The following is a 22,906-nucleotide window of genomic DNA, read 5'->3' as shown; positions in this document are numbered from 1 at the left end:
TGTGTGTGTGTGTGTGTGTGTGTGTGTGTGTGTGTGTGTGTGTGTGTTTATCTGCCTACACTCATGCAACGCTCAGATTGTGGGGACTGTACATCACTAGGAGAGCGAAACCTGTCAACTTATCACTAATAAAACCTGGATAAAAATATTTTGCGGGCGTCTATTCAGTTAGATAGTGAGTGAGAACAGGCATATGTCCATGTGTGTGTGTGTGTGTGTGTGTGTGTGTTTCTGCTGATGATAGCAGCAGCAGCTCAGATGTGACAAAGGGACGAGCCAGCTCAGCAGGCTGATGTGAAGAGCCCACCGTGGCCATACATGCAGATGTCACACACACCTACACACAGAGGAGCCTATGTGTCTCTATGTATTACAGCCACGCCAGCACAGGTATAAAGAATATGCTCAAAACCGTGGAAGGCTTTGTGACTACATAAACTAAAATAAGCACCTTTTAAAATAGCTCCAGTTTAGTGACAGCTATTATTTCTTCTGTAGCTGATAAACTAGTTCAGTATTAAAAATATCTGGTTCTGCAGTGAAGGTCCACCACCTCTAGGGTGCAACATCCTCACACGAAGCCTGATCTTCAGGTCTATTAGGATGATTAATTAGGGGAATCATTCGACTCCTAAGAACCTCTCAAACACTTAATTAGAGCAGAGTCACATGTGAAGCTGAGGAAGATTTTTATGGCTCCTTGACCTTCACAAATCCAGAAATCTCTATTAACTCATTGTATTAATGTATTACTTGAACTATTGCGATATCTCATGCATCTGTTGTCCAATAAAGACATGTTCCATATGGTTTTAGTGTGGACATCAATTTAAATATTTATATTGTGTTTACAGGGAAATTATTTCTTATGATCGTTGATTGTTGAATTTTGTCATATAACTCCACTGACAATAAAGTTTCTTCTTTTTTTTCTTCTTATATTAACGTCTTAATTGCTGTGTTGTTGTCTGCAGTAGCTGCTTTGGCAGACAGTCCTTCCAGTGAGTCATGCGGGGACTTTACATGCACCAGTGGGAAGAGTGGAGGATTAAAACCTCACAGAGAGGTTTCCGCTCTGCTCCGTCCTTCTCTGTGGATGCTTCCAGCATCAGGACCTGTTAGGACCAATCAAACAGACGCCATGTGTTGTGTCATTATGTAAGTGATCACAGTAGCTGTTTATAATGAGGTGCACAAAACTTTATTAAAAGACGTTTGCCAGACATATTGCAGCTGTCAAGTGAGAGAGGTGAAAAACAAATCTTTTTTTATGGCGCCCCTATGATGAAAGTCTTTCTCGGTTGACGCGCAATACTAATAGATAAACTGGTCAAACTTCCCCAAATAAAGGCTGTAGGACGCACGCGCCGCAGGAAGTCCAGCTGCTGTGTGTGAATCAGTCGCCTCGCTTCGTGCGCGCATTCGTGGGTTGTAGCGCAGTTTGTGCGCAGAAGCACCAGCCGCTGTCTGTCAGCCGCACAAGGCACAGGCTGCTGCGGACGGAGGGCTTCCGCTAAGACGCCCCCCCCCCCCTCCTCATCATCATCATCATCATCCACGCTGACGGCCATCTGCCGCCTCCTTTTCAGCTTGGTGTCCGCCACATTATTTACGACAGTCTCGCAGCTCCACTTGACACAGTGGAGACCGCGTCTCGGGCAGAACGGCTGCGCACGACGGCGTGCGGGAGAACGGCGGCGGCCGCGTTCGTGCCGCTCGTCTGCGGAGACGGAGTGCGGCTCACGAAGACGAAGCGGATTTGAATTAAGCACCGGGATAACGGACAGCAGCCGCGCATCCTTCACCGAGGGAGGGAGGGAGGGAGGGGGGAGGGAGGCAACTGTTTTGTATCTTGGAAGCCCTGGGTTAGAGGAGGGGGAGGAGGAGCGGAGAATGAGCTATTCTTGTACCAGCAGAGGCAACAGCCAGGACCCATCAAGCGCTAAGAACCCCGTCGGTGATAATCCGGCCAGAGACGGCGCAGGCACCGACGGCGGCAGCAACGGCAGCCCGAAGCAAGCGGCGGCGATGAAAGTGAAGAAGGGATGCAACGCGACCGACTTGGGGGTCCCGGTGACCACGGAGGAGGAGCTGCTGGCCAGCGCGCTCGTGAGCCCGGAGGACGTGCTGGGCTTGCAGAAGATCACCGAGAGTAAGTGCCGCCGCCGCCGCGGGGTCTGTTGTGATGCGAGGAAGGGGGACAAAGGCGCCGGCGTGCGGCAGCACCTCCGTGAGTCATCTGTGACGTCATAGCCGTGTCCCCGTATTTACGTGAACGGCGTGGGCCCCCGCCGACGCGTCCCTGCGGCGGGGCTCCGTCTGGAGAGGCGCTCGGTGCCGCGTGCTGCCTCCTCCAGCGGCCCCGTGACCTGCAGAGGCGTCGGGCCACCGGTGCGTGCAAGTTGTGTGTCCTGCTGGAAACTCCCAATCACGGACTTGTGTGAGACTTCGCCGTTCTGCTCTCGTAGACTCGGGCCCTAACGCTCGCTTTCACTCCGGTGTCACAGAAAGAGAGCGCTGCGGGGTCGACGGAGAGGTCAGACGCTCCCCTCCTGGAGTTCATATGTAGTTCAGGTCAGACGACTGAGAGAAAGCCAGGTCTCACATCCGTGTGCGTTTACAACTGACAACTTCATAGCATTTTATGGTTTAAACTCAACACTGGTTGTGCGCTTAGTGAACAAACCAGTTTGTGGTAAATGATGCTTTTCATATTCATAATCTCACGGGAGACGGCCTCACGCGCACCTCTGCACCTCCCAGTGCAGGACGGCAGAGCGCTGCAGCATCCAGTCCGCCCGCCTTCATCGCGCCTGCAGCCTCAGCGAGCCCCGGCCCACAGGGTGCACGTGTCCTCATACAGGAACATGCACCCCCACGCCGGCCTCGCCGCGATCTCGGAAACTCTCACTCTCCCCCCTCGCAGCGTCATCGCCTCAGGCAACGGGAGGCGTGTGTGAATCACCACAGCAACGTGGATACACGCGTGGATCGCTACGGCAACGGGAAGCATCTCCCCTTGGTTACAGCCGGCGGAGCGCTCCCACACAAGCGGCCTCGGCTTCGCTTTTCCTCCCATGACTCTGACGCCGTAGACAGCAATGGACACGCATGTTCTGGGAGGGGCTGAAACCCAGTCTTAAGAGCATAATACACAGATTTTAGCAGTCAGCGGAGTTTAGACTGACGGTTTGATGCTGAGGCGACTTGTTGCCGCCACTAGAAGTGAATGACAGGAATAATCTCCCCACCGTCTCTCCGTGTGTTTCTGCCTTGTGGCTGGAAACACCTGAACTCAGGCTGGTGAAGCTGGATCCTCGCCCTCAAACGTCAAACTGCACTTTACTTTGAGTTCAGTCGCACATTTACACAGTTTACATCAGAGGAGGTCAGTGGGTCTGTTTGCATCAGGTAACAGTCGCCCATCAGCAAAACCTGCATTTGCAGGTTTAAATCAGGGTTCTTGGTTCATTTAGTTCATTTAGTTCTGTATATAAAATCTGCAGGGTGCAGCTTATCGTCCGCCGTCTTCTGGCTCACGTGGAAGTTGTCAAGTAATGATGACACAACTTTCAGAACATTTGACTTCTGCCATTTCAGTACATGTTGAAACCGGATGTTGGGCAATGCCAGTAAAGAATCACATGAGGATCCAGCGTTTTGGGCTGGATGAGGCTCCGTCTGCCTTCATCTTTACCGTTCTCGCTGCTTCAACCCTGCCCCCACTCTACAGTGATTAGTTGGATTTGCCTTTATACAAGAAAGTAAACCGGATTAGTCCATGTGAGCCGTGTTGGGCCCGAGTGCCTTCCTCCTCCAAACAAATGTTTAATAAAACAGATCGCCTGCCACGGTTTCAGGACTGTTTGAGCGGCTTTAGGCTAAAACTACAAAATGAAATCACATAACAATCTAATCGGATCAGCCATTTCATTACACATGACACGTACAGTAGAAAACAAACCAGGATTTTGTGAATAAATCAAAACCAAATCAACTCTGAGTTCTTTCCACAATGAAAGACTGAATTAAAAAGCTGGAGCAGCCAGTCCCTCTGGGCCATGACTCAGGGAAATAAGCTGGAGGAGGTAATTGGACGCAACGCACAGGTGGAGCACCTGCGGCAGCCAGAGCTGGTGATTAGGTAACAACCAGGTGAGGGCGAGCGAGGAGAGCGAGGACCCCTGCTGGCAGAAAAGCTCAACGTGGAAACATGTGTTCAGTCTGAGGACCGAAGGTCCAACCAGCACAGACTGAAAGGTTCAGGCACCTATTTATGACACACGTCATTCGTTGATTGATTGTGCACGTGTAAAGCTTTTGTATCAACGTTACGGAATGTGACTTAGATCCGTCTTCTTCAGTCGTCTTCCTGCGTTATCTGGGTGAACTAAAACGAGCTCACTGTTTATTCTGGCTCAATCTAGGCCATGATATGTAGAATGTGATGAACTGTGGACCCGACCCGTTCTGTCTATATTCTAGCACATTTGACTGAAAGGACGCAAGCAGTAACAGTTTCACACCACGAATCTTCCACAAGCGATTCAACAGTGTTTAAGTAAATACGAGACAGTTCAGGGTCTTTATTTAAGACAATGTTGACGTTTGAAGAAGTGGTTTGAAGGCCCACTTCCTGTTCTCAGCTCAGCATTGAGTGTTATTGGCCAACTTGCTTCATAATTCAGCTTCGACATTGACCACCATGCATAGAGAGCGAGAGAGAGAGAGAGAGAGAGAGAGAGAACCCAGAAGTAAAGCTGACAATGATGAACTTCATGCTGCTGGTGCATTTCTCTGTGTGTGTGTGTGTGTGTGTGTGTGTGCGTGTGTGTGTGTGTGTGTGTGTGTGTGTGTGTGTGTGTGTGTGTGTGTGTGTGTGTGTGTGTGTGTGTGTGTGTTGTGCAGCCTGAGGTGACAGACTGTGTGTGATGTACTACAGACACTTCAGACCCTGTGGAGCAGACACAAACACGCACAGCTCTTACACGTTACACACATCTGCTGCACCAGTGAAGTTGCCAAGGACATCACAGTGCTACTGGGAAAACACAGTATGACTTCAACTTTTACTGGCCCCATTCAAATCAATATGTGCTAAAAACACACAGGGGTTTCATGACGCTAGTCTGGATCAACCTCAGTTGTTGCACAAAGCCCATTGTCCTCATGGGACTTTATTAGGAGGCTCAAATGCAGCTGTGGACCAGAATGAACGCAGGCCTTGCTGCTGCCGGTGCTCCTCACCTCTGAGCACAGATACAGCCAATGGAGCACGCTTTGCTCCGCGGACGCCTTCAGAGGAGCGGAGCTCAGCAGCTGGAGCGGGCAAGGGATCCGGAGCATCGCAGAGAGTCAGATCCGCTGTGACAGGGAAACTCAGCCCGTACAGTGAGCGGAGCTGACAACACGCTGTGACTTCAGGGGACGCATCGCATGTCATGCAGGGAGCACTGAGAGCGGTCCTTCAGGGAGAAACAAGCAGCTCGGGGTCACATTTAAGAACTATTGATGTAACAGCTACTTTATATTGGTTCTTTTCATTTCTTTACTTTCTGATCCATCTGTTGATATTAGACTTTTTTTATTGGAGCAGCCATCTTTAGCCACTTACACCTGATATCATACAACTAAGTATGATGTCATGCGTGGTGTGATGCGGCTGATCAGGCCTCCGTGCAGATGATGGAGACGTGTTCCACCTGCCATTCGGTGCCGTCAATCGGATCAGGCAGGAAACAGGAAGCGTTCGCTCATCTGTGGAAACTAATGAGCAGTGACATCGTGTGTTTAGGGCAGGAAGGATTAGAGCAGCAGAAATAACTCCATTCTCCTTCTGACTGTGTGTGTGTGTGTGTGTGTGTGCGTGCGAGCGTGTGTGTGTGTGTGTGTGTGTGTGTGTGTGTGCGTGCGAGCGTGTGTGTGGTTGTGTGTGTGTGTGTGCGTGCAAGCGTGTGTGTGTGTGTGTGTGTGTGTGCGTGCGTGCGTGCGTGTGTGTGTGTGTGAGGAAGAGGAGACTCCTTGATTTGTTAATAGCATCTGTGTCAGTGAGTGAAAACGGACGGACCAGTTGTGACTGCGTGACTTTTGCTTCGTGTGCGTGACGTTCTGCTCGTTCTGCTGTTTTTCTCAGATTACCTCTGCAGCCCGGATGAGAACATTTACAACATCGACTTCACCAGGTTTAAAATCCGGGACATGGAAACAGGCACGGTGCTCTTTGAAATCACCAAACCTCCGTCCGCAGGCAAGTCCCTGAACTACTCACCGTAACTCAACACAAACCTGCACAGATTCCAAATCGCCAACGTTTTCAGAATGTCTGTATTTCGTTTTCTTCTGCTGTTTCCCACAAACGGATCTTCGCTAGACAAATCGGGGGAGAAGAAAGACGTGGACCCGAACGCCGGCCGCTTCGTGCGCTACCAGTTCACGCCCGCCTTCCTCCGGCTACGGCAGGTTGGAGCCACGTGAGTGAGACCCGTGGGCGGCGCCGCGTCCTCCGCCCGCGGCCGCGCGCTCACCTCTCTCTCTCCCCTCCTCAGGGTCGAGTTCACGGTCGGAGACAGGCCCATAGAGAACTTCAGGATGATCGAGAGGCACTACTTCAGGGAGAAGCTGCTCAAGAGCTTCGACTTCGAGTTCGGCTTCTGCATGCCCAGCAGCAAGAACACCTGCGAGCACATTTACGAGTTCCCGCCGCTGTCCGAGGACCTGAGTAAGTCTGATGCTGCTGTGAGCATCAATAAATGCAGCAACTGCACCTTTTTGAATGAAATGACGCTGATGCTTCTGTGTCTCGCAGTCAGAGAGATGATCCTGCACCCGTACGAGACGCAGTCCGACAGCTTCTACTTTGTGGACAATAAGCTGGTGATGCACAATAAGGCAGACTACTCATACAACGGGGGGACGTAGAGCCGAGCGGTCGGAGGAGGAGGCTGGTGTGGGTCACATCCTGTCATACACACACACACACACACACACACACACACACACACACACACACACACACACACACACACACACACACACACACACACACACACACACACACACACACACACAGTTTACAGCTTGGTGTCCCATCACTGTAAAAAGTGTGTTTGTAACATCATGAACCAGCATTTGAGGATTCTTTTTAGAAAGTAACGTTTGTATTTAAATTCAACCATAGTGAGAGACGTATCTTTATCATAGAGTTTATTTTTTTCATTCATGTACATGTTAGAGTCTAGGAACAAATTGTTTTTAGGACAAATAGGATTTTTGAGGAGTGTGTGTGTGTGTGTGTGTGTGTGTGTGTGTGTGTGTGTGTGTGTGTGTGTGTGTGTGTGTGTGTGTGTGTGTGTGTGTTTTGTAGATTTTTCTGTGTGTGTGTGTGTGTGTGTGTGTGGTTCAAAGCATGACTTCTGCTCTGATAGATAAATATTACAGTAAATGTCAATAATGTGATCACCTGGTTTGCAAAGGTCAAATAGTTCCTGTGTTCTCTACTGTAGGCAGTGGTTAGTTGTCCTGAAAAGATCAGACCTGTTCCCTTTGTTACTTATTTATTTCTGGAGTCATGTGATCTGTATTAATTGTAGGCCGTGTGTGTTTATTGTCTACTCAAAGCACAATGACGAAACGTTTATCAGTGACTTGATCTGATACGACCTTGAACATGCTTCTCGCGCACCATCTGTTCTTTTCCAGCCTCATGACGCTTCGTTCGGGTGATAACAATATTTATATAATTTACACCCCATGTCCAAGTTGGTGTTTGCTCTTTTTTATTTTAAATGTTCAGATATTTGGTCAGAAAGGGTCGTCGGATGGAAGGAAGCCACATAGAACAAGTCACACTCAGAACTCTAATGTTCTGTGTGTAATGATATGTTTGTGTGTCAGTTTGTGTCTTTTTCCGTTTCCTCATTCGTTACTTGGCTGCTGCCTTTCATTCATTTCTTTGCCCTCATTTTCTGTGTGAAACCTTCCAGCGCAACGGGTTCGGACCCGACTGTGCTGATCTGTGACTACACGTCAGGCGTGAACACAAAGCCCTTCTGTGTTGAGACGCAGCTGAATTGTAATATGCACATTTGACTCCCTCTGACGCTGTTTTACACACAAAGCGACTCGAGCCCTGTTCTTTCAGCACACGCGCTCAACTCACCCCTCTGTTAAAGTGGAAATTATTTTTCAATATCAGTGGAGTCCGATTAGGAGGAGGCTACTTGAATGGACCGGTGTGATCCACACTTTATCACAGAGGTTGAACTGAAGCCAAGACGTGTTATTGGTGATAAACAACAGGGAACAAATGAGATTAAAACATATGATATGAAGTCTTAGCTGAGGGTTTACCTGAATGTTATGTCAGAAATGTAACATGGAGGTGTAGAGGCGATATATTTATGACTGTACGAATTATTTTGAACACATGTAAAGTTTTGAGCATTTCAAGTGTTGGTGTGACTGAACAAACATGAAATAAATAAAGATTTACGGAACTTTTTCAACTTTTTTGCTTTTATTGTGTTCAGTGAACTTTCACACTTTTCTGAATAGAAAAGACTAAAAATCCAATGTGCTTGAAAACACATTGCTCTGCAGGACGTTCTGTCTTCCTCAGCACTAATAAAAACCCTGGAACCGACCTCTACCTTGATTATACCTGTGGACCTCTTATCTCAAAGTTATCCTTCAACCAACTTTTTCATCTGTGCTCACTTACATGATATTAATAATAACTTCCTGCTATTCGCTGCTTAAGGGCATGTTTCAGTAACCGCCTGCCTTTATTGAAGTGAAGTTAAATGAACGTTCAGCACTTTAGGAAAGAAGTGTCACATCTTCATATTCACTGTAAAGCTGAGGTTTGGTTCATAAATGAACATTTCATATCTTGTTATCAGATCTCTACAAAGTCTGTAAAAGTAATAAAGTGTTGGTGGGTTATTTGCTGATAGCGTCACTTTGGAAGGCTGCTGCTTAGAGCAGCAGGATATGAGGTGTTTATTACTGTGCTTCGCACGTTTTGTTAGCTGGATTTTCTTTCGACAGATGAAAGTGAATTGGTTACGCTCATGTTAAGCTCAGCTAACAGGATCACAGTCACAGAAATGTTAAACTCTTCCTTTAAAAGGTTTTATCCGTAGCTTTCATCTAAAACTTCAAATAAGAAAATAAAAAGATACTTGTTGCTCGTGAATAAAAAAGCATGAATGAAAATAATACAACAAAGACTTAAGGTCCAACAAAAGGACCACAGTAATAAGTTAAATTAACTGATACAATTAATTCAATTCACAGCTTCTGTAAACGGAACATCTCTGAATATTCACAACGTTGGAATGTTTTTACTTACACGCTGATGCATGAAGTGTTAAGTGACACAACAGATACGTTCATCTCTACGTTTAGTTTGGTAAAAGTTTGTCATATGTGTTGGTGCACATTGTTATTCCTGCTCTTAGCTGAACATTACTTTTTATTCTAGAGTTCATTAAACATTAAAGGTTCTACCGCAGGTTTCCCTTGCTCAGGGTTGGGTGGCATTGGCCCACGCAGGGAAGGTTCCCATGTCAAACATGGCGTATCCCCAGGTGTTGATGCCCAGATTGATGCACAGGATCCCTATGATGTTGAGAATGAAGCCTGTTTTCACCTGGAGGGACAGATGGAGTCAATCACAAAAGGTTCATGAGGAGGTTCGTGAAGCATCTAGGTTCATGAAGCATCTAGGTTCATGGAGCATCTATTGTTTACAGTATTTCTGATCTGTGGTCTGTGATGTATAGGTGAGTGGTTTCTGTCTGACTGCACTCTTCTTATCCTTATCTCCCCTTAACTAACAAACCACAGTGATCTGTGACTTCTGTACGCGCTGTAGAGCGCGGCCGGCCGTCTCACCATGTCGACGACTCTGAGGTTTCCGTAGGAGAAGGCGATGGCGTTGGGCGGCGTGGCCACAGGCAGCATGAAGGCCAGGGAGGCAGCGATGGTGCAGGGCAGCATCACATACAGCGGGTGGAGCTTAATGGCCGTGGCCTGCGGAGGGTGAGACATGGACCAGATGGAGATGGGAACGTTTGCCGGTTGAGCTTATGGGAGAACGCGTCAGATGCGGAGACGCAGCGTTTACCATTGAGGCCAGGATGGGCAGGAACAGGGTGGTGGTGGCGGTGTTGCTGGAGCACTCGGTGAACGTGGCCACCAGCAGACAGAGCACCATGGAGATGGCGAAGGGTGGAATCTGCTGCAGAGGCTCCAGACTCGAGCCCAACCACTTGGACAGGCCGGACTCCTGTACTCAAAAAAACCCAGTGTGTGTGTGTGGGAGGAGTGAAGGGGTGACGGGTTACAGTGAACGCTGACTCTTGACCAGTTCTTACCTCCGAGCCGGCGGCCAGGGCGAAGCCGCCTCCCAGCAGCAGGATGATGTTCCAGGGCATGCGATCCTGAACCACCGACCAGCTCAGGAGAGTGGGCAGGACATTCTTTGTCTTCCCTGTCGGACCCAGACGGAGGCAGAGCATTAATCAGAGCTCACTGATTCCAATCTGACTGGAGCTGAAACAACTCAACCTTCTTCGTCTTGTCCGTAGCCTCGACACGTGGGCAGCTGGGAGGGGACCACGAAGAAGAACATGGCCATAAAGACGGACACGGTCCCGTCCGTCACGAACCTGAGGTTGAGAGCATGCGATGCAGCTTATTGTTGTAGCGACAACACGTCGATATCAGACATCAGCGCGCGCTGCGTGGGACTCACTCTCCCTCCTTATTGAACAGCACCGTGGCCCAGCCGTCGATGAAGCCCGGCGCCCGGGTGAACCACAGGATCACCAGCAGGACAAAGATGACCAGCACCGCCCCCTCGGCGAACTTCATCCTGCCCAGCTTCCTGTACTCCTCCTTCATCACCGCGTACGCCTCCTTGTCTCTGTCGCTCTTTACGCCGCAGCCGAACGTCTGCTTGAAGCTAAAGGCCAGAGTTCAAAGTGCGACACGTTTGAACATTGACCGGCGTGAGCTAAGTTCACACACAATGACACAGTGTCCTGAGGACTCACTTGAGGCCGAGGAACATCAGCTGGAGCCAAAACCAGGAGAACACCAGCATGAGCACCATGTTGGGGAAAGCGAAGCCGAACCAGCTGGCAAAGTTGATCACGTCGCCATTGTGAGGGAAGAGGCTTCAAAGACACAGAAGAGAGAGAGGGAGAGATGAACGGAGGAAACTCTGTCTTCTGCGTGTGTTGAGGGATAATTAACGGCGTCTTACTCGTCCATTTGGCCCTTCAGGATCAGGTTAGGCGTGGTTCCGGTGAGCGTGGCCGTGCCTCCGATGCTGGCGGAGTAGCACACGCTCAGACTCATCCCTTTGGTCAGGAGGTCGTACTTCTCCTCCAGCGCTCTCCTCCTGGACTCCTGCATCATCTCCTGCTGCTTCTGCTGCTCATCTGGTGCCGTGACACGAAGCCGGCGTCATTCAAAAAGCGACTCTCAAAGACTCACCGCTCCCGCTGCTGGTTCTCACTTACGCGACCTGTCCCCCGGCTGCGCCTTGGCATCCGGCAGGGGCTGCTTCTCGTTGAGCATCTCGAGTTTCGTCTGGTGTGACTCCAGCTCGAAGGCGGGGTTGTCGTGGGCCTCCTGCTCCTCGTGCTCCTCGGACCGGGCCTCGGTGGCCTTCAGCTGGTGCAGCACGGCGTGGGCGATGGGCAGCATCATGGCCGTGGTGGCCGTGTTGCTGATCCACATGGAGAGGAAGGACGAGACGATCATGAAGCCTATCATCAACCTGAGAGACGGGGAGGGAGGTTAAAGGTTAAAGCACTCATGTCTGAGTCTTTTGCCCGTTGACGGATCTTGAGGCTTTCTCACAGAGACGGGCGGACGCCGACCAGCAGCAGAACTCCGAGAGCGATGCGCTTGTGGAGGTTCCAGTGCTCCACGGCGATGGCCACCAGCAGGCCGCCTATAAACAGCATGTTGGAGTCCTTTAGGTACTCAACGCTGACCTGGAGCCGATCACAGAGACAAAACCAACGTCTTCAGTGTTAATGCTTCAACATAATAAATGTGCTGCAGGATCTCAGATCACGTCACAGAAAAATTTGGTACCGGTCCAGCCTTCATGATGCCCATCATAGGGAAGAGGACCACCGGCAGCAGAGCAGTCACAGCCAGGGGCATGCACTCCGTGCACCAGTACAGAGCCATGAGGATGATGACGAAGCCACATTTCGCCTCCTGGAAACAGGCGAAGGAAAGTCACTCTGAGGTTAAAGTTTTTAAAGTCACAGCTCTCGTCCAGCTGTGTTAAACATGCAGACAGACAGAAGCAGCGCACATTAAAGTACATCCAGTATTAAGACACTAAAGTATTATGTCTTATGTCCTGCTTATCTTTATAGGCAATAAGATTTCACACACCCCTGATCGTAAATGAAACAGTTACAGCTTTCAGTCCTCAGCCAAAGTTCTTTAAATGGAGACTGTAGATGTCTCATTACAACGTCAAGATCATCAATATACTGTTACAGTGTTCACCTATTACTCCAATGACTACTTTGTTATTAGAATTATTTAATTATAATAAAGTAGTAGTAGGTATTATACTATATTTAGACAGTTTTAATGTCAATGATCATCTTTTTTCTGTATTTCGGTTTCATCTAATCTGTTTGTTCAGCTTCTTTAGTGTTGTTAAAGTTCTAATACATCCATCCATTTTCGAGGTCGCGAGGGGCTGGAGCCCGTCCCAGCTTGTTGAGGGCGAGAGGCAGGGTCCACCCTGAACAGGTCGCCAGTCGATTGCAGGGCGTTTTTATTACATTTAGTGTAATATTATGTTCATTCTAACAAAGTTTGAGGATGACACCTGGATTGTTTCTATGTAGGAATCAACTGATCCAAACCAGCCGACCTGTTTTTAATATTAATAATCTATTTGCCAGACAAGAGTCAGCTCTGGATGAGACACAGCGTCCGGTTCTGTAGAGATTATCTCGTCACTGTCAGTTCTTCCTCAAACGTTTTTCCTCACCCTTTCCACCGTTCTACAGTTTTTGCAGGTGTTTTACTGTTTGACTTAATAAAAAAAGACTGAAAAATGTATTTTGCTTTTCTGTTATCCTTATTTCAATGGTTAAACCCCCAGTTATTCAGCAGTTGTTTCCACACACAGACTCTCACCGGTGTTGGGACGATGAGAGGCAGAGGAAGAAGGGCCAGCGGAGTGACGATGATGATGATGTAGTTTCTGTGGTACCACAGCCACTTCAACCAGTTAGGCACCATAGTCCAGAAAAATGCTGAGGTGACTTAGAGCAAACAGCTGATCAGGAAGAAAAGGGAAACAAAAACACAGGCAAAGTTAAACACTAAGGCTGAGAGGGATACGAAAGAGAGGAGAGACGGAGTCGTGGTCCATGCAGAGCCACTGAGGAAAGGAGGGTGATACGAGCTGCAACTTAGCATTTATATGACAGCACATCAAACATTAACTCAGCACCGCAGAGATCACACACGGTGACAAAGAGGCAGATGAGGAGAAGCGAAGAATGCGAGTGCACAGACAGAGGCCTGAGACAAGATGTCGCTTTATCTGAAGGAGTGGAGCCAAAGGTCGGCGCCCACAGACAGAAGGTGGAAGAAGCCGGTTCACTTCTAGATGCAAACAACACACCTTGAATGTCTGGACTTATTTACTCTCTAATTGTGGATCTTTATCCATCATTATGATTTTATTACTGTCTCTTTTGCAGCTTTACCGTATCATTTAGCATTTTTTTCATGATGCTTTAAGGTCTTTTTGTAATAATTTATTGTCTTTGATTGACCAGTATCTTTTATTCTGCTTATTTTGTTGTTTTGTTACATTCTAGACACATAGTGTCAGGTTTTGGTCGCTTTGAGTCTTTTTGTGTTTGATTCTTCTGTCTTTTAAGTTATTATTACTTATTATTATGATTGTCTCATTTCGTCATTTAATTTTCAATCAGGTTTAATTAGTTGTAGGTGTTGGTGACTCAAATGAATTAATTCATTATTATTGCAAATATTAAATGTTAAGTAAAAACTTTGCTTTCGAGTACAAGCGATGACTTTTTCTCTATCCAGGAAATTGCACAGAGAATTATGTTTTTTATGCTCATTAGTACATGTGTCACTATGAGTTATATGATGTTATATAACACATTATCCTGAGGAATATGATCCTTTAAAATAACCTGCGCATGTACTTCCTATCTAAGATAGAAGATAAGAGGTGTTGTGTAGAATTACCGCACACTGTCTTACGTAACACACTACAAAGCCTGTCAGCTGTGATTCAACCTGGATTCACATTCACAGACAAATTAACCGCTAATTAAATCACACAGTCAACAAAGAACAAAGACACACAACCTTCATTAACTGCATTAGCTTAGCTTCAATAGATGAAAACTCAGCTGTGCGTAGTCAGCGTGTGTCCAGTGCAGATTCAGTCCAGTCCTCCTGAAAGATAAGAGGTTATGAAAAACAAACACACAATGTTCACACAGTCACGCCTCCCAATTATTCACACACATGAATGTGTCTCGTAGCAAATAGAAAAAACTAACCTAGAAGAAATGTTGTCAAAAAAAGGTTTACACACACAGTTGCGATATTTCAACTTTTTTTTTACAACTTTTCATGTCCGATTTCTGGAGAGTTCACAGTCGATTTAAGGCCTCTAGTAAATGAATTGGAGCTTTCAGTAATGTACAGGAACTCACAATTAACACTTGACAACGACTGAGTCCTTATACAAGCAAGGACTATTTCATGCAATATATAAATATATATGTTTATGCTCAACTGTAAACATGAGATGCTTGGTGCAGATTTTATGACCAGCTGTGTGTAATGAGAAGCTCAAAGGTTTAAAGAGAAGTTCTGAGATCAAGCCTTTGAATCCTCATCAGAACAAATGAATCATTTCTTAAACAAAACATTAACCACTGCTGGTAAATCATTACCTGCATTAATAACAGTAATTTACTGTCGTTAATTCAGTATTTTGGCATTTATTCCACTACAGTTTGCGGCAGTCTTGTTTTTGTGTTTACAGTATTTGAGGTGTGTTTGTTTTCCACACCAGCGCTGTTGCTGTAGGCTGCTGCTTTGATCAACACGTTACTGGGAACTAATGTTTAAACATATAAAATCGTCTTTAAAGCTCCATCTATCTCTCCTTTCACCTCCTCTTGCTTCCTGTAAAGATAACAAGATCGCAAACGTTGCTCTGGAGTTTGAATCACCGTAAGAATCCAGCTGAAAACATTATTTCTTCAAACATCACAATGATAAATTCTTTTGTGCATTTGTGGGAAATATCCAATAGCTGCACCTGTTCCAAGAGTTTCCATGTATCTACAGTAAAATGTTAGAAAGCAGGTTCTGTTTTATACAACCAGAAGGTAAGTGATTGAGAAATGATTCTGCAGCTGTTAATAAATGATCAAGACCTCCCTCGCAGTAAGAAAAAGTAAGAAAACTCACAGTAATTGCAGCATAACATAAGTAATAATTAAATAATGATTTTTGAATAAATTTTGCTGCTTTTAAACTTTTATGATCACATGGACACATATTTATTTTGATTTACTAATATTCAGATGTGAGCTCTTGGTTGGCTGCAGTTCGCAGCATAAGGAACTCACCTGGACCAGACATGTTTCACAGATCTAAAGTCCAACCAGTTGAGAAGGTGTTTGTCAGATGATGAAGTCACTTAAATCCAGCTCAAGTTTTCCACCTGGTGGCGATGCGTGTCTCAAGATTAACTCAACATAATCATCATGGAAACAAATGTCCCATCTGTCTTTTTTCATGTTCCACAGATGAGTAGGTCACAGCAGACACCTGCTCCGTTACAACAAGCCTCGTGTTTGATGAAGGGTTGATTTTTACATGAGGGATCAATAAAGAAAATAGACAGGGTGATTACGCAATGTTTGAGTTCATGAGCCACGAACCCGAAATACCACTTCCAAAAATGTTACAAAACCTGTTCTGTTTGTGCACAGCAGCTTAGCTAATGAGCATCATTAGCAAAACAAAGCCACGTGACAAGCTCTTGTTTAAAATGTTGTGTTTTTAAAAATACAAATAAACACAACAGCAGGAGAGTCAGGGGGATGTCGTTTTGTGGGACAGACAGAACTGAGAGCAACGGTCCGTTTAATGATTATCACAGCTGACCAATCAGAACCGGCGCCTCGGGGGTCGGCAGCTTTTGGGACGCACATTGATCGTGACCAGGCTGCAGCCCAAAGTGGGACACTCGGACTGAGCTGGTCCGAACAAACAGGCTCTGCGAAGATCTGCATTCTGAGAATCCTGAGCGGGCCATGAAGGCAGCACTGGTTCTGCTGGGCCTCGTCCTGCTGCTGGACGCCACCTTCGCCGCAGAGAGTAGGTCCTTCACGTTGTCTCTTCTAATTTAGCTTGTCTGGTTTTCCTCTACGTGTCTGCGCTGCAGCACCCTCGTGTTTTCGTCCTGCGTGTCTGACCCGTGGAGCGTGGGAGTGTTCGAGGCGCTTGCATTGGTTCTCGTGTCTGAGCGCGTGTCTTCCCCAGAGTCCTGCGTGGGCCGCTGTGGCTCCTTCGACCCACGGAGCAAATGTCAGTGTGACTCCATGTGTGTGTACTATGGAAGCTGCTGCGGAGACTTTGACACCGTCTGCCCCAAAAAAAGTCAGTAGAACCGCCAGAACCAGGTCCGGGCCCGGCCGCTCCCCGGCTCCACCGACCGTGACTCCGCATCTGCTCCTCTCGCAGTTCGTGGCGATACGTTTGAAGCGCCGGAAGGAACCGAGGCGACCTTCACCACTCTCCCACCTACTGTCAGCACAGTTGTAGCTGCGCCCCCGCCCTCGAACGCCACGCAGCGCCCCACGGCAGCGGGAGGCGCCCACGCAGCCGGCGCAGCCGACGCAGCCGCCTGCAGCGGCCGGCCGTTCGATGCATTCCTGCAGCTGAAGAACGGCTCGATCTTTGCATTCAGAGGTAAAACCAGACGCTGGACCGAGGTTGTGTGTCCTCACACTCTATGTTTGTCTAATAATGTTCAAAGGTTCAAAAGCCAGAGATATTCAGGGGATGTTAAAGATTTACAAAAGTATCTTAATGTATTTCCAATATATTCAAGGAAGGACCATCAGTCTGGCTGTAGAAATATCAGAATTATTGTTGGTAATAATCTCTACATTCATCATATTTGTCCTTGTAGGTGAATATGTTTTTGAGCTGGACGACACGTCCGTGCTTCCTGGTTACCCTAAACTCATCCGGGACGTGTGGGGAATCAACGGACCCATTGATGCTGCGTTCACTCGCATTAACTGCCAGGGAAAATCCTACATCTTCAAGGTTCGTCTCTCGAAGGCCAAGAAACAGACAGGGCTGTTCAAAGAAATATGAAATAAAAACCTGAAATACTGAAATTGAAGTGAGTTTTACTTACTTACTGCTGCTTTGCCCTTTCAGGGGACAAAGTACTGGCGGTTTGAGGGCGATGTCCTGGATGAGGACTACCCACGAGAGATTTCAGCTGGATTTGAAAACATCCCCGATAACATTGACGCTGCGTTCGCCGTCCCGGCTGCAAATCATCAGGGCAGAGAGAGAGCGTATTTCTTCAAAGGTACCTGTGTGATGCTGATTGTCAATACTAGAAACTAGCCGGTCCATGAATCAAAGCTGGCTCCTCGTTCTTCTCTGCTTTAATTAAGTGTAAGCAGTGTTTTTCACTTTGTCAGCATATGAGTTGACCCCGTCGGGTTGCTTCTGTTTATTCAGGGAACCAGTATTACCAGTACGAGTTCAAGCAACAGCCGACCCACGAGGAGTGTGTGACCATGAGCCGGTCCTCCCCATCGGTGCTGTTCACACATTACACCGACCTGTTCTGCGACCAGACGCTGGAGGAGCTGTTCGCAGAGCTTTTTGGGAGCCCAGGTAAGCTTCTGTGTATTTGTACCTAGGCCAGTGACAGAGCGTGTGACCTTTGACCCCAACAGTGTCCACATCTGTCTTTTGCCCCTCGTTCAGTGAGCAGTGACCCCACGGGGCCACGTTTGGTCAGTCGGGACTGGCACGGCATCAGGGCCCCGGTGGACGCCGCCCTGGTGGGACGGGTCCACCTCACCCCCAAACCCACACCTCCTCCCGCTCCGTCCAGGAGCAAGTGGAGCAGGAAGAGGAAGCCGAGCAGGAAGCGTGGACACCGGCGAAGGCAGAGGCGCTTCGTGCTTCTTGATGACATCTGGGGCTATGATGACTGGTTTGACTACAGTGAGGAGAGCACCATCCCTGAGAGCAACACGCAGGAACTTAAAAGCACCCCTGTTCAGAATGTGTATTTCTTTAAAAGAGGTACTGTGAATTTCAGTCAAGGCAAAATGGTAAATACAGACACGTGACTTTAAGATGCTTTCTTGTTCCTTTAATGGCAGACAAATACTACAGAGCCGATCTGCAATCCAAGCGCGTGTCTTCTGTCAACCCTCCCTACCCACGATCCATTGCAAAGTACTGGCTGGGCTGCGAGCAGGAGGACACTCCTGATACATCAAGAGCAGAGAAGAAGTAGGCTGTAGATGAGCAGATGGAGCTGCACATGACCAGGAAACAGGTCAAGTCTGTGTTTTAACCCATCACTTCTGCCAAAATAGTGAGCTGTTGTAAAACAAGCTGTGGTCCTGTATTCTTTAATAAACCTTACATTTCAATTTTGTGAGTGCTTTAATTTTAATGTAAGGCCTCACACATACACACCCCTTATTTATACCAAGCACAGAAATGCTGTGGTTCTTTATCAAAACAAATATTGTTCTTCACTGCCCTCTGCTGGCTGATCTTTTCATCTGCTTTCCTGCCTGCAAAAACATAACAATCACTGCCAGGCTTATACGTGATACCTGTATTTTTCAAATATATCCGGTTTCTTACAATGTTATTTAAAATATTTAAGCAAAGTGTGAATGAGGGAAAGAAAAGGCACCGCTGGGATTCGAACCCAGGATCTCCTGTTTACTAGACAGGCGCTTTAACCAACTAAGCCACGGCGCCGCCTGATGACGCTCTCTACAGAAGCGTTTATAAACAGGGCAACCACAAAACTCATGTTACAGGTTTATTTTTGATTATTAAATAAAACATTATCTGTGCAATCGTATACAACTTTATATATAGCATTTCCTCACATATAGCCTCATAATAAATAATAGTATAACTATTCCTATTTACAATGTGTTTATGCGTGTCTTAGTGTAACAGTCAGCTCAAAAGATACTCGATCATGGCTGAAGATATTTCCACGTCAGAGAGGTTGAAGCTGCCCAGGTCCTGCAAGCACAGGTCCGACAGATCGTCGTTGCTGTGGAACTCCTGGTTCGGCTCATGGTCGACGTGTTTGGCCGGTTCGGGTCCCTGCGCACCCCTGAGGAAAAGCTTGAACTCGTCGGTCAGCTCCCACTCACTCGGTCCGCTTTGTGGGAACACGTGGTGGTAGTGGAACTCCTGAGGGGGAGCTGGGAAACCCGCCGCGCGCACCGACGGCCGCTCGGCGGCCGCGGGGCACGCGAGGACCCGACTCCCCTGCATGGACGAGAGCCTGGTGGACTGCGGCAAGCTGGGAGCCGCGTAGCCCGGCGGGGGTGGCGCCCCGGGGGCAGAGGGGGGGGCCGGGGCCGGCTGGGAGAGCGGCGGGCTGGGGTCAAAGGTCAGGTGAGGATGGACGTGGCCCCTGGGGGGTCTGGGGGCCTCTCTGCTCGGCTTCTTGCTCTTGAAATAGCGTGCGCGTCGATTTTGGAACCACACCTGTTAAACGAAGTGAGTGTCTTTATTGCTACATACATTCAGCAAAACATGCAAAATGACTCATGCGTGTGATAACGTACGACTCCTACCTGGATTTTGGACTCCGGGAGCCCGGTTCTGGACGCCAGGCACTCCTTCATTTTGACGTCGGGGTACTGGGTGACGCAGAAGGCCCGCTCCAGCTCGCTCAGCTGCGCCTTGCTGAAGGTCGTGCGCTTCCGGCGACGCTGGGTGTCGGAGTGCATCCCGTCAGACGCGCCGTAACGCACTGCGTGGAAACAAAACGTTGGTGACGTAATGGATTCCCAAATCCTTCTGACTCGACTTTACACGCTGGACGCGCGAGCAGCCACAGTGAAAGCAGTTGAACCCGTGTAGGACGCTTACCTTTGCTGGAGCCCCGTGCGTAAAGCTCGCTTGCTGCGGAGGACCAGCTCGGCCCCGAGTAGAACGCGCTCATCTCAGCGGCAGAAAAATCCAAGTCAAAGTCCATCGTTCTTCTGTGTGAGAGAGATGCTTCTGCCTCGGCACTGGCGAACGTGCAGAGTTGTGGGGGTTTTATACCTGATAGGTACAAACACCCCCCCACACCCCCCGAACCCCACCCTCCTGCTCATGCCACTACTTACTGTCACAAGCAAAAAACGCGTGCCTTTGATGTATCACTCACCTATTAACAGCCGTGGGGCTATTAGGTGTGTGTTTGATCCCCGATGGCCCATTAATGCGCCCACGGAGCCTGGACGGGGCCGGTTCTGCAGCCTATTAATAAAAAACATGTCTCCTACCAGCTGATGCTCTAAGTTATTATAAAGACTCGCACGAGTGAAGCAAAATGTTTGGACGTACACCGGGTCAATAACGTGGCGAGAACAGAGTGAAAATCACGGTTTTCACACCTGAGTCTGTGGCACATCCTCCGCCTCGCGCCCCCCCCCCCGCTGCGCAGCAGAAACAACAGTGTGGATAGTGGACGTGTATTGAAGGAGCTGCCGGAGTGCGAGGCTTCGGTCGGTTAAAACGTGTCGAGGTGACAAATCGGGCTACTTTTTCCTCCTTCCTGGTCGCTCGCGCCTCCACCGATCGAGACATCAAAACACCGGATAACGCGCAGTCCAGCGCGCGCACAGTTCCCAGGCGAGTGCCAGACGCAGAGGACGAGGCATCGGGGGCGAATTTGAATGTCCAAACACGGGGAGGACCAGCGTAAAAGCAAAGTTACCGTGAGATAAACGTGCACCAGCGTGATGTTTGTCTTTTTTTAACTCTATTAAGACAAGAAATGCCCCAAACAAGTGACGTAAGCCCCCAATGGAGCCACGATGGCCCAGCAGGTCGTTGACGATGAAAAGCTGATGGGCTTAAAAACGCTTGGCACATTGACCCGCACCCCCAGAACAATGGGCCATCACGGTCATAACTCCAGCTGCTGCTGGCCTCAAAAGGGCCAACATCGATACCAGCAATGGACGAACGATCGACACCAGGTCACATGACGCCAATGAGCCCCTTTGCTTGTTAAGGCTGTGTATTATTGATTAGAAGTATGAGTAGGCAGCTTAATCCCGAATTTGTGTAAGATCAAGACCTGCAGTGTTTGTAGAGGGTAAAACCAAATGAATCAGCAGGTGGCAGCAGCAGACAACATATTACGAGTATTACAGTATTTTATATTACTTACATTTATATTTTATTTAATAATAGTATACTGCTGTTGGACATATAATTTACGTATATCATTCTTATTACAAAATAAATGGACTAAACAGCTTCTAAATCACTCAATATTTAATTGGTCTCCAAGTCCAGTTGTTTTGTCCTAATGTTTTATATTATAAATAAATTCACAAAGGTACAAACACATAACACAAATTATAACATATTAATGCCTTCTGTACTTGTAGCTGTGCATTTTATGTACACTGTAAATAACTAACAACACAAGTTATTATACAGTAAAGCGGAATACGCATAAAAAGGCAAATGAAATTAGATGATTACTGGTAATATGAATCTGTCATCTACCATAATTCAAACAGCAAATGACACAGTATCATTTGGTAAAATGTTGCTCCTGTCTTTGGCAGAGTTCAAAACATAAGGAGCTGATCTGGAGCCTCGGTTCGGCTCATGTGCACTAATGTTTCCAAAAAAAACACGCCTTCAATACACAAATTCTCAGCCTTTCTGTGTGTGAATGCTCCCGTTTCTGCCTCAGAGACTCAGGTGTGCACACAGAGCGACGCTGTGCGTCCACACTCCTCTCTTAGAGGTCAGGGTTGACGCCGGGGTGCGAATGACGCGCTGCTCCGCGCTCCCTCACCTACGGCCTCGCTCCTGGCTCCACAATACGCAAACGCCGCCCACAGGCTCCCGTTTGATGTGGAAACACCGTCCACATTTCCTGTCAACCTGAGAGATGTTTGGGCCCCGTCCACGTGTGGCTGAGGTGAGGAGGGTCTACTGCCCGTTCAATGCTGTAAGAAGCAGAAGGTGGCTGCAGATTAAAGAACGAAAGACTGGAGAGAAAAGGCAGAAGACAGGGTCCCGCGCAGCTATAGTTGCATATAGTTGCATAATAAACACAGCTCAATGGGAAATATTCTGTCACCAATGTATTATTATTAAAACCATGAGTTCTAACTTACATCCACTTATGTCTAATTCTCTTTTTCAGGAAATCTTGGCAGCATAAATAAACAAGCATTACTCTGAACCAAGTTCAGAGGCTTCTTGAACTAGGACAATATGTCAGGATTTCCGGAAACTCACAGTGGATTATGATGTCGGGGGGAGTCACATGGTGCTGAGACCTAAAGCTGCAGTGTGACTGCTGGCATTGGATCAGACACGGAACCACCCACATCCGAGATCAGAGTGAACACTGTGCTCATGTTAATACACTTATTCAAAGTTTTGAAGGCGTCCATCGACTGTTTCTGCACCGCGGTGAGTGTGATGTAAGTTGAGGACAGCTTGTTTCTCTGCTGTAGTGATGAAGACATCAGCAGTCGCTGCTCGGCCCCACGTTCCCGTAGGCCCCTGGTTCTGGGTGCATGTG

At 47.9% G+C, this 22,906-nt stretch overlaps 4 protein-coding genes and 1 non-coding gene across 5 annotated transcripts; 2 read left to right on the top strand and 3 right to left on the bottom strand.

The window, feature by feature from the left end:
• Nucleotides 1-1,431: 1,431 nt before the first annotated feature.
• Nucleotides 1,432-8,504, top strand: unc119b (unc-119 homolog b (C. elegans)). The gene is made up of 5 exons (XM_029173574.3): nt 1,432-2,152; nt 6,134-6,247; nt 6,371-6,470; nt 6,546-6,718; nt 6,806-8,504. Exons 1-5 carry the CDS (start codon nt 1,894-1,896, stop codon nt 6,916-6,918), a joined length of 759 nt encoding a protein of 252 aa, XP_029029407.1. The 5' UTR covers nt 1,432-1,893; the 3' UTR covers nt 6,919-8,504.
• On the bottom strand, nt 8,497-13,460 carry slc13a2 (solute carrier family 13 member 2). The gene is made up of 12 exons (XM_029173571.3): nt 13,189-13,460; nt 12,115-12,243; nt 11,875-12,011; nt 11,532-11,791; nt 11,273-11,450; nt 11,061-11,183; nt 10,760-10,969; nt 10,573-10,673; nt 10,380-10,495; nt 10,130-10,291; nt 9,898-10,035; nt 8,497-9,652 (listed from the first exon to the last, which is right to left on the bottom strand). Exons 1-12 carry the CDS (start codon nt 13,291-13,293, stop codon nt 9,527-9,529), a joined length of 1,785 nt encoding a protein of 594 aa, XP_029029404.1. The 5' UTR covers nt 13,294-13,460; the 3' UTR covers nt 8,497-9,526.
• Nucleotides 13,461-16,277: 2,817 nt separating this feature from the next.
• Nucleotides 16,278-18,755, top strand: vtnb (vitronectin b). Its single transcript, XM_029173572.2, has 8 exons — nt 16,278-16,437; nt 16,603-16,719; nt 16,804-17,031; nt 17,255-17,394; nt 17,512-17,668; nt 17,824-17,982; nt 18,076-18,399; nt 18,480-18,755. The coding sequence occupies exons 1-8, from the start codon at nt 16,374-16,376 to the stop codon at nt 18,614-18,616; spliced, it is 1,326 nt and encodes a 441-aa protein (XP_029029405.1). The 5' UTR covers nt 16,278-16,373; the 3' UTR covers nt 18,617-18,755.
• Nucleotides 18,749-20,688, bottom strand: LOC114869922 (homeobox protein SEBOX-like). Its single transcript, XM_055514615.1, has 2 exons — nt 19,935-20,688; nt 18,749-19,845 (listed from the first exon to the last, which is right to left on the bottom strand). The coding sequence occupies exons 1-2, from the start codon at nt 20,088-20,090 to the stop codon at nt 19,303-19,305; spliced, it is 699 nt and encodes a 232-aa protein (XP_055370590.1). The 5' UTR covers nt 20,091-20,688; the 3' UTR covers nt 18,749-19,302.
• On the bottom strand, nt 19,022-19,095 carry trnat-agu (transfer RNA threonine (anticodon AGU)). The gene has a single exon. It is a non-coding gene; the product is annotated as a tRNA-Thr (tRNA).
• Nucleotides 20,689-22,906: the final 2,218 nt, after the last annotated feature.

The sequence above is a fragment of the Betta splendens genome, chromosome 14, assembly GCF_900634795.4.
Source record: "Betta splendens chromosome 14, fBetSpl5.4, whole genome shotgun sequence".
In the NCBI taxonomy this organism is placed as follows: Eukaryota; Metazoa; Chordata; class Actinopteri; order Anabantiformes; family Osphronemidae; genus Betta; species Betta splendens.
This window is presented reverse-complemented; position numbering and strand designations above follow the sequence as displayed.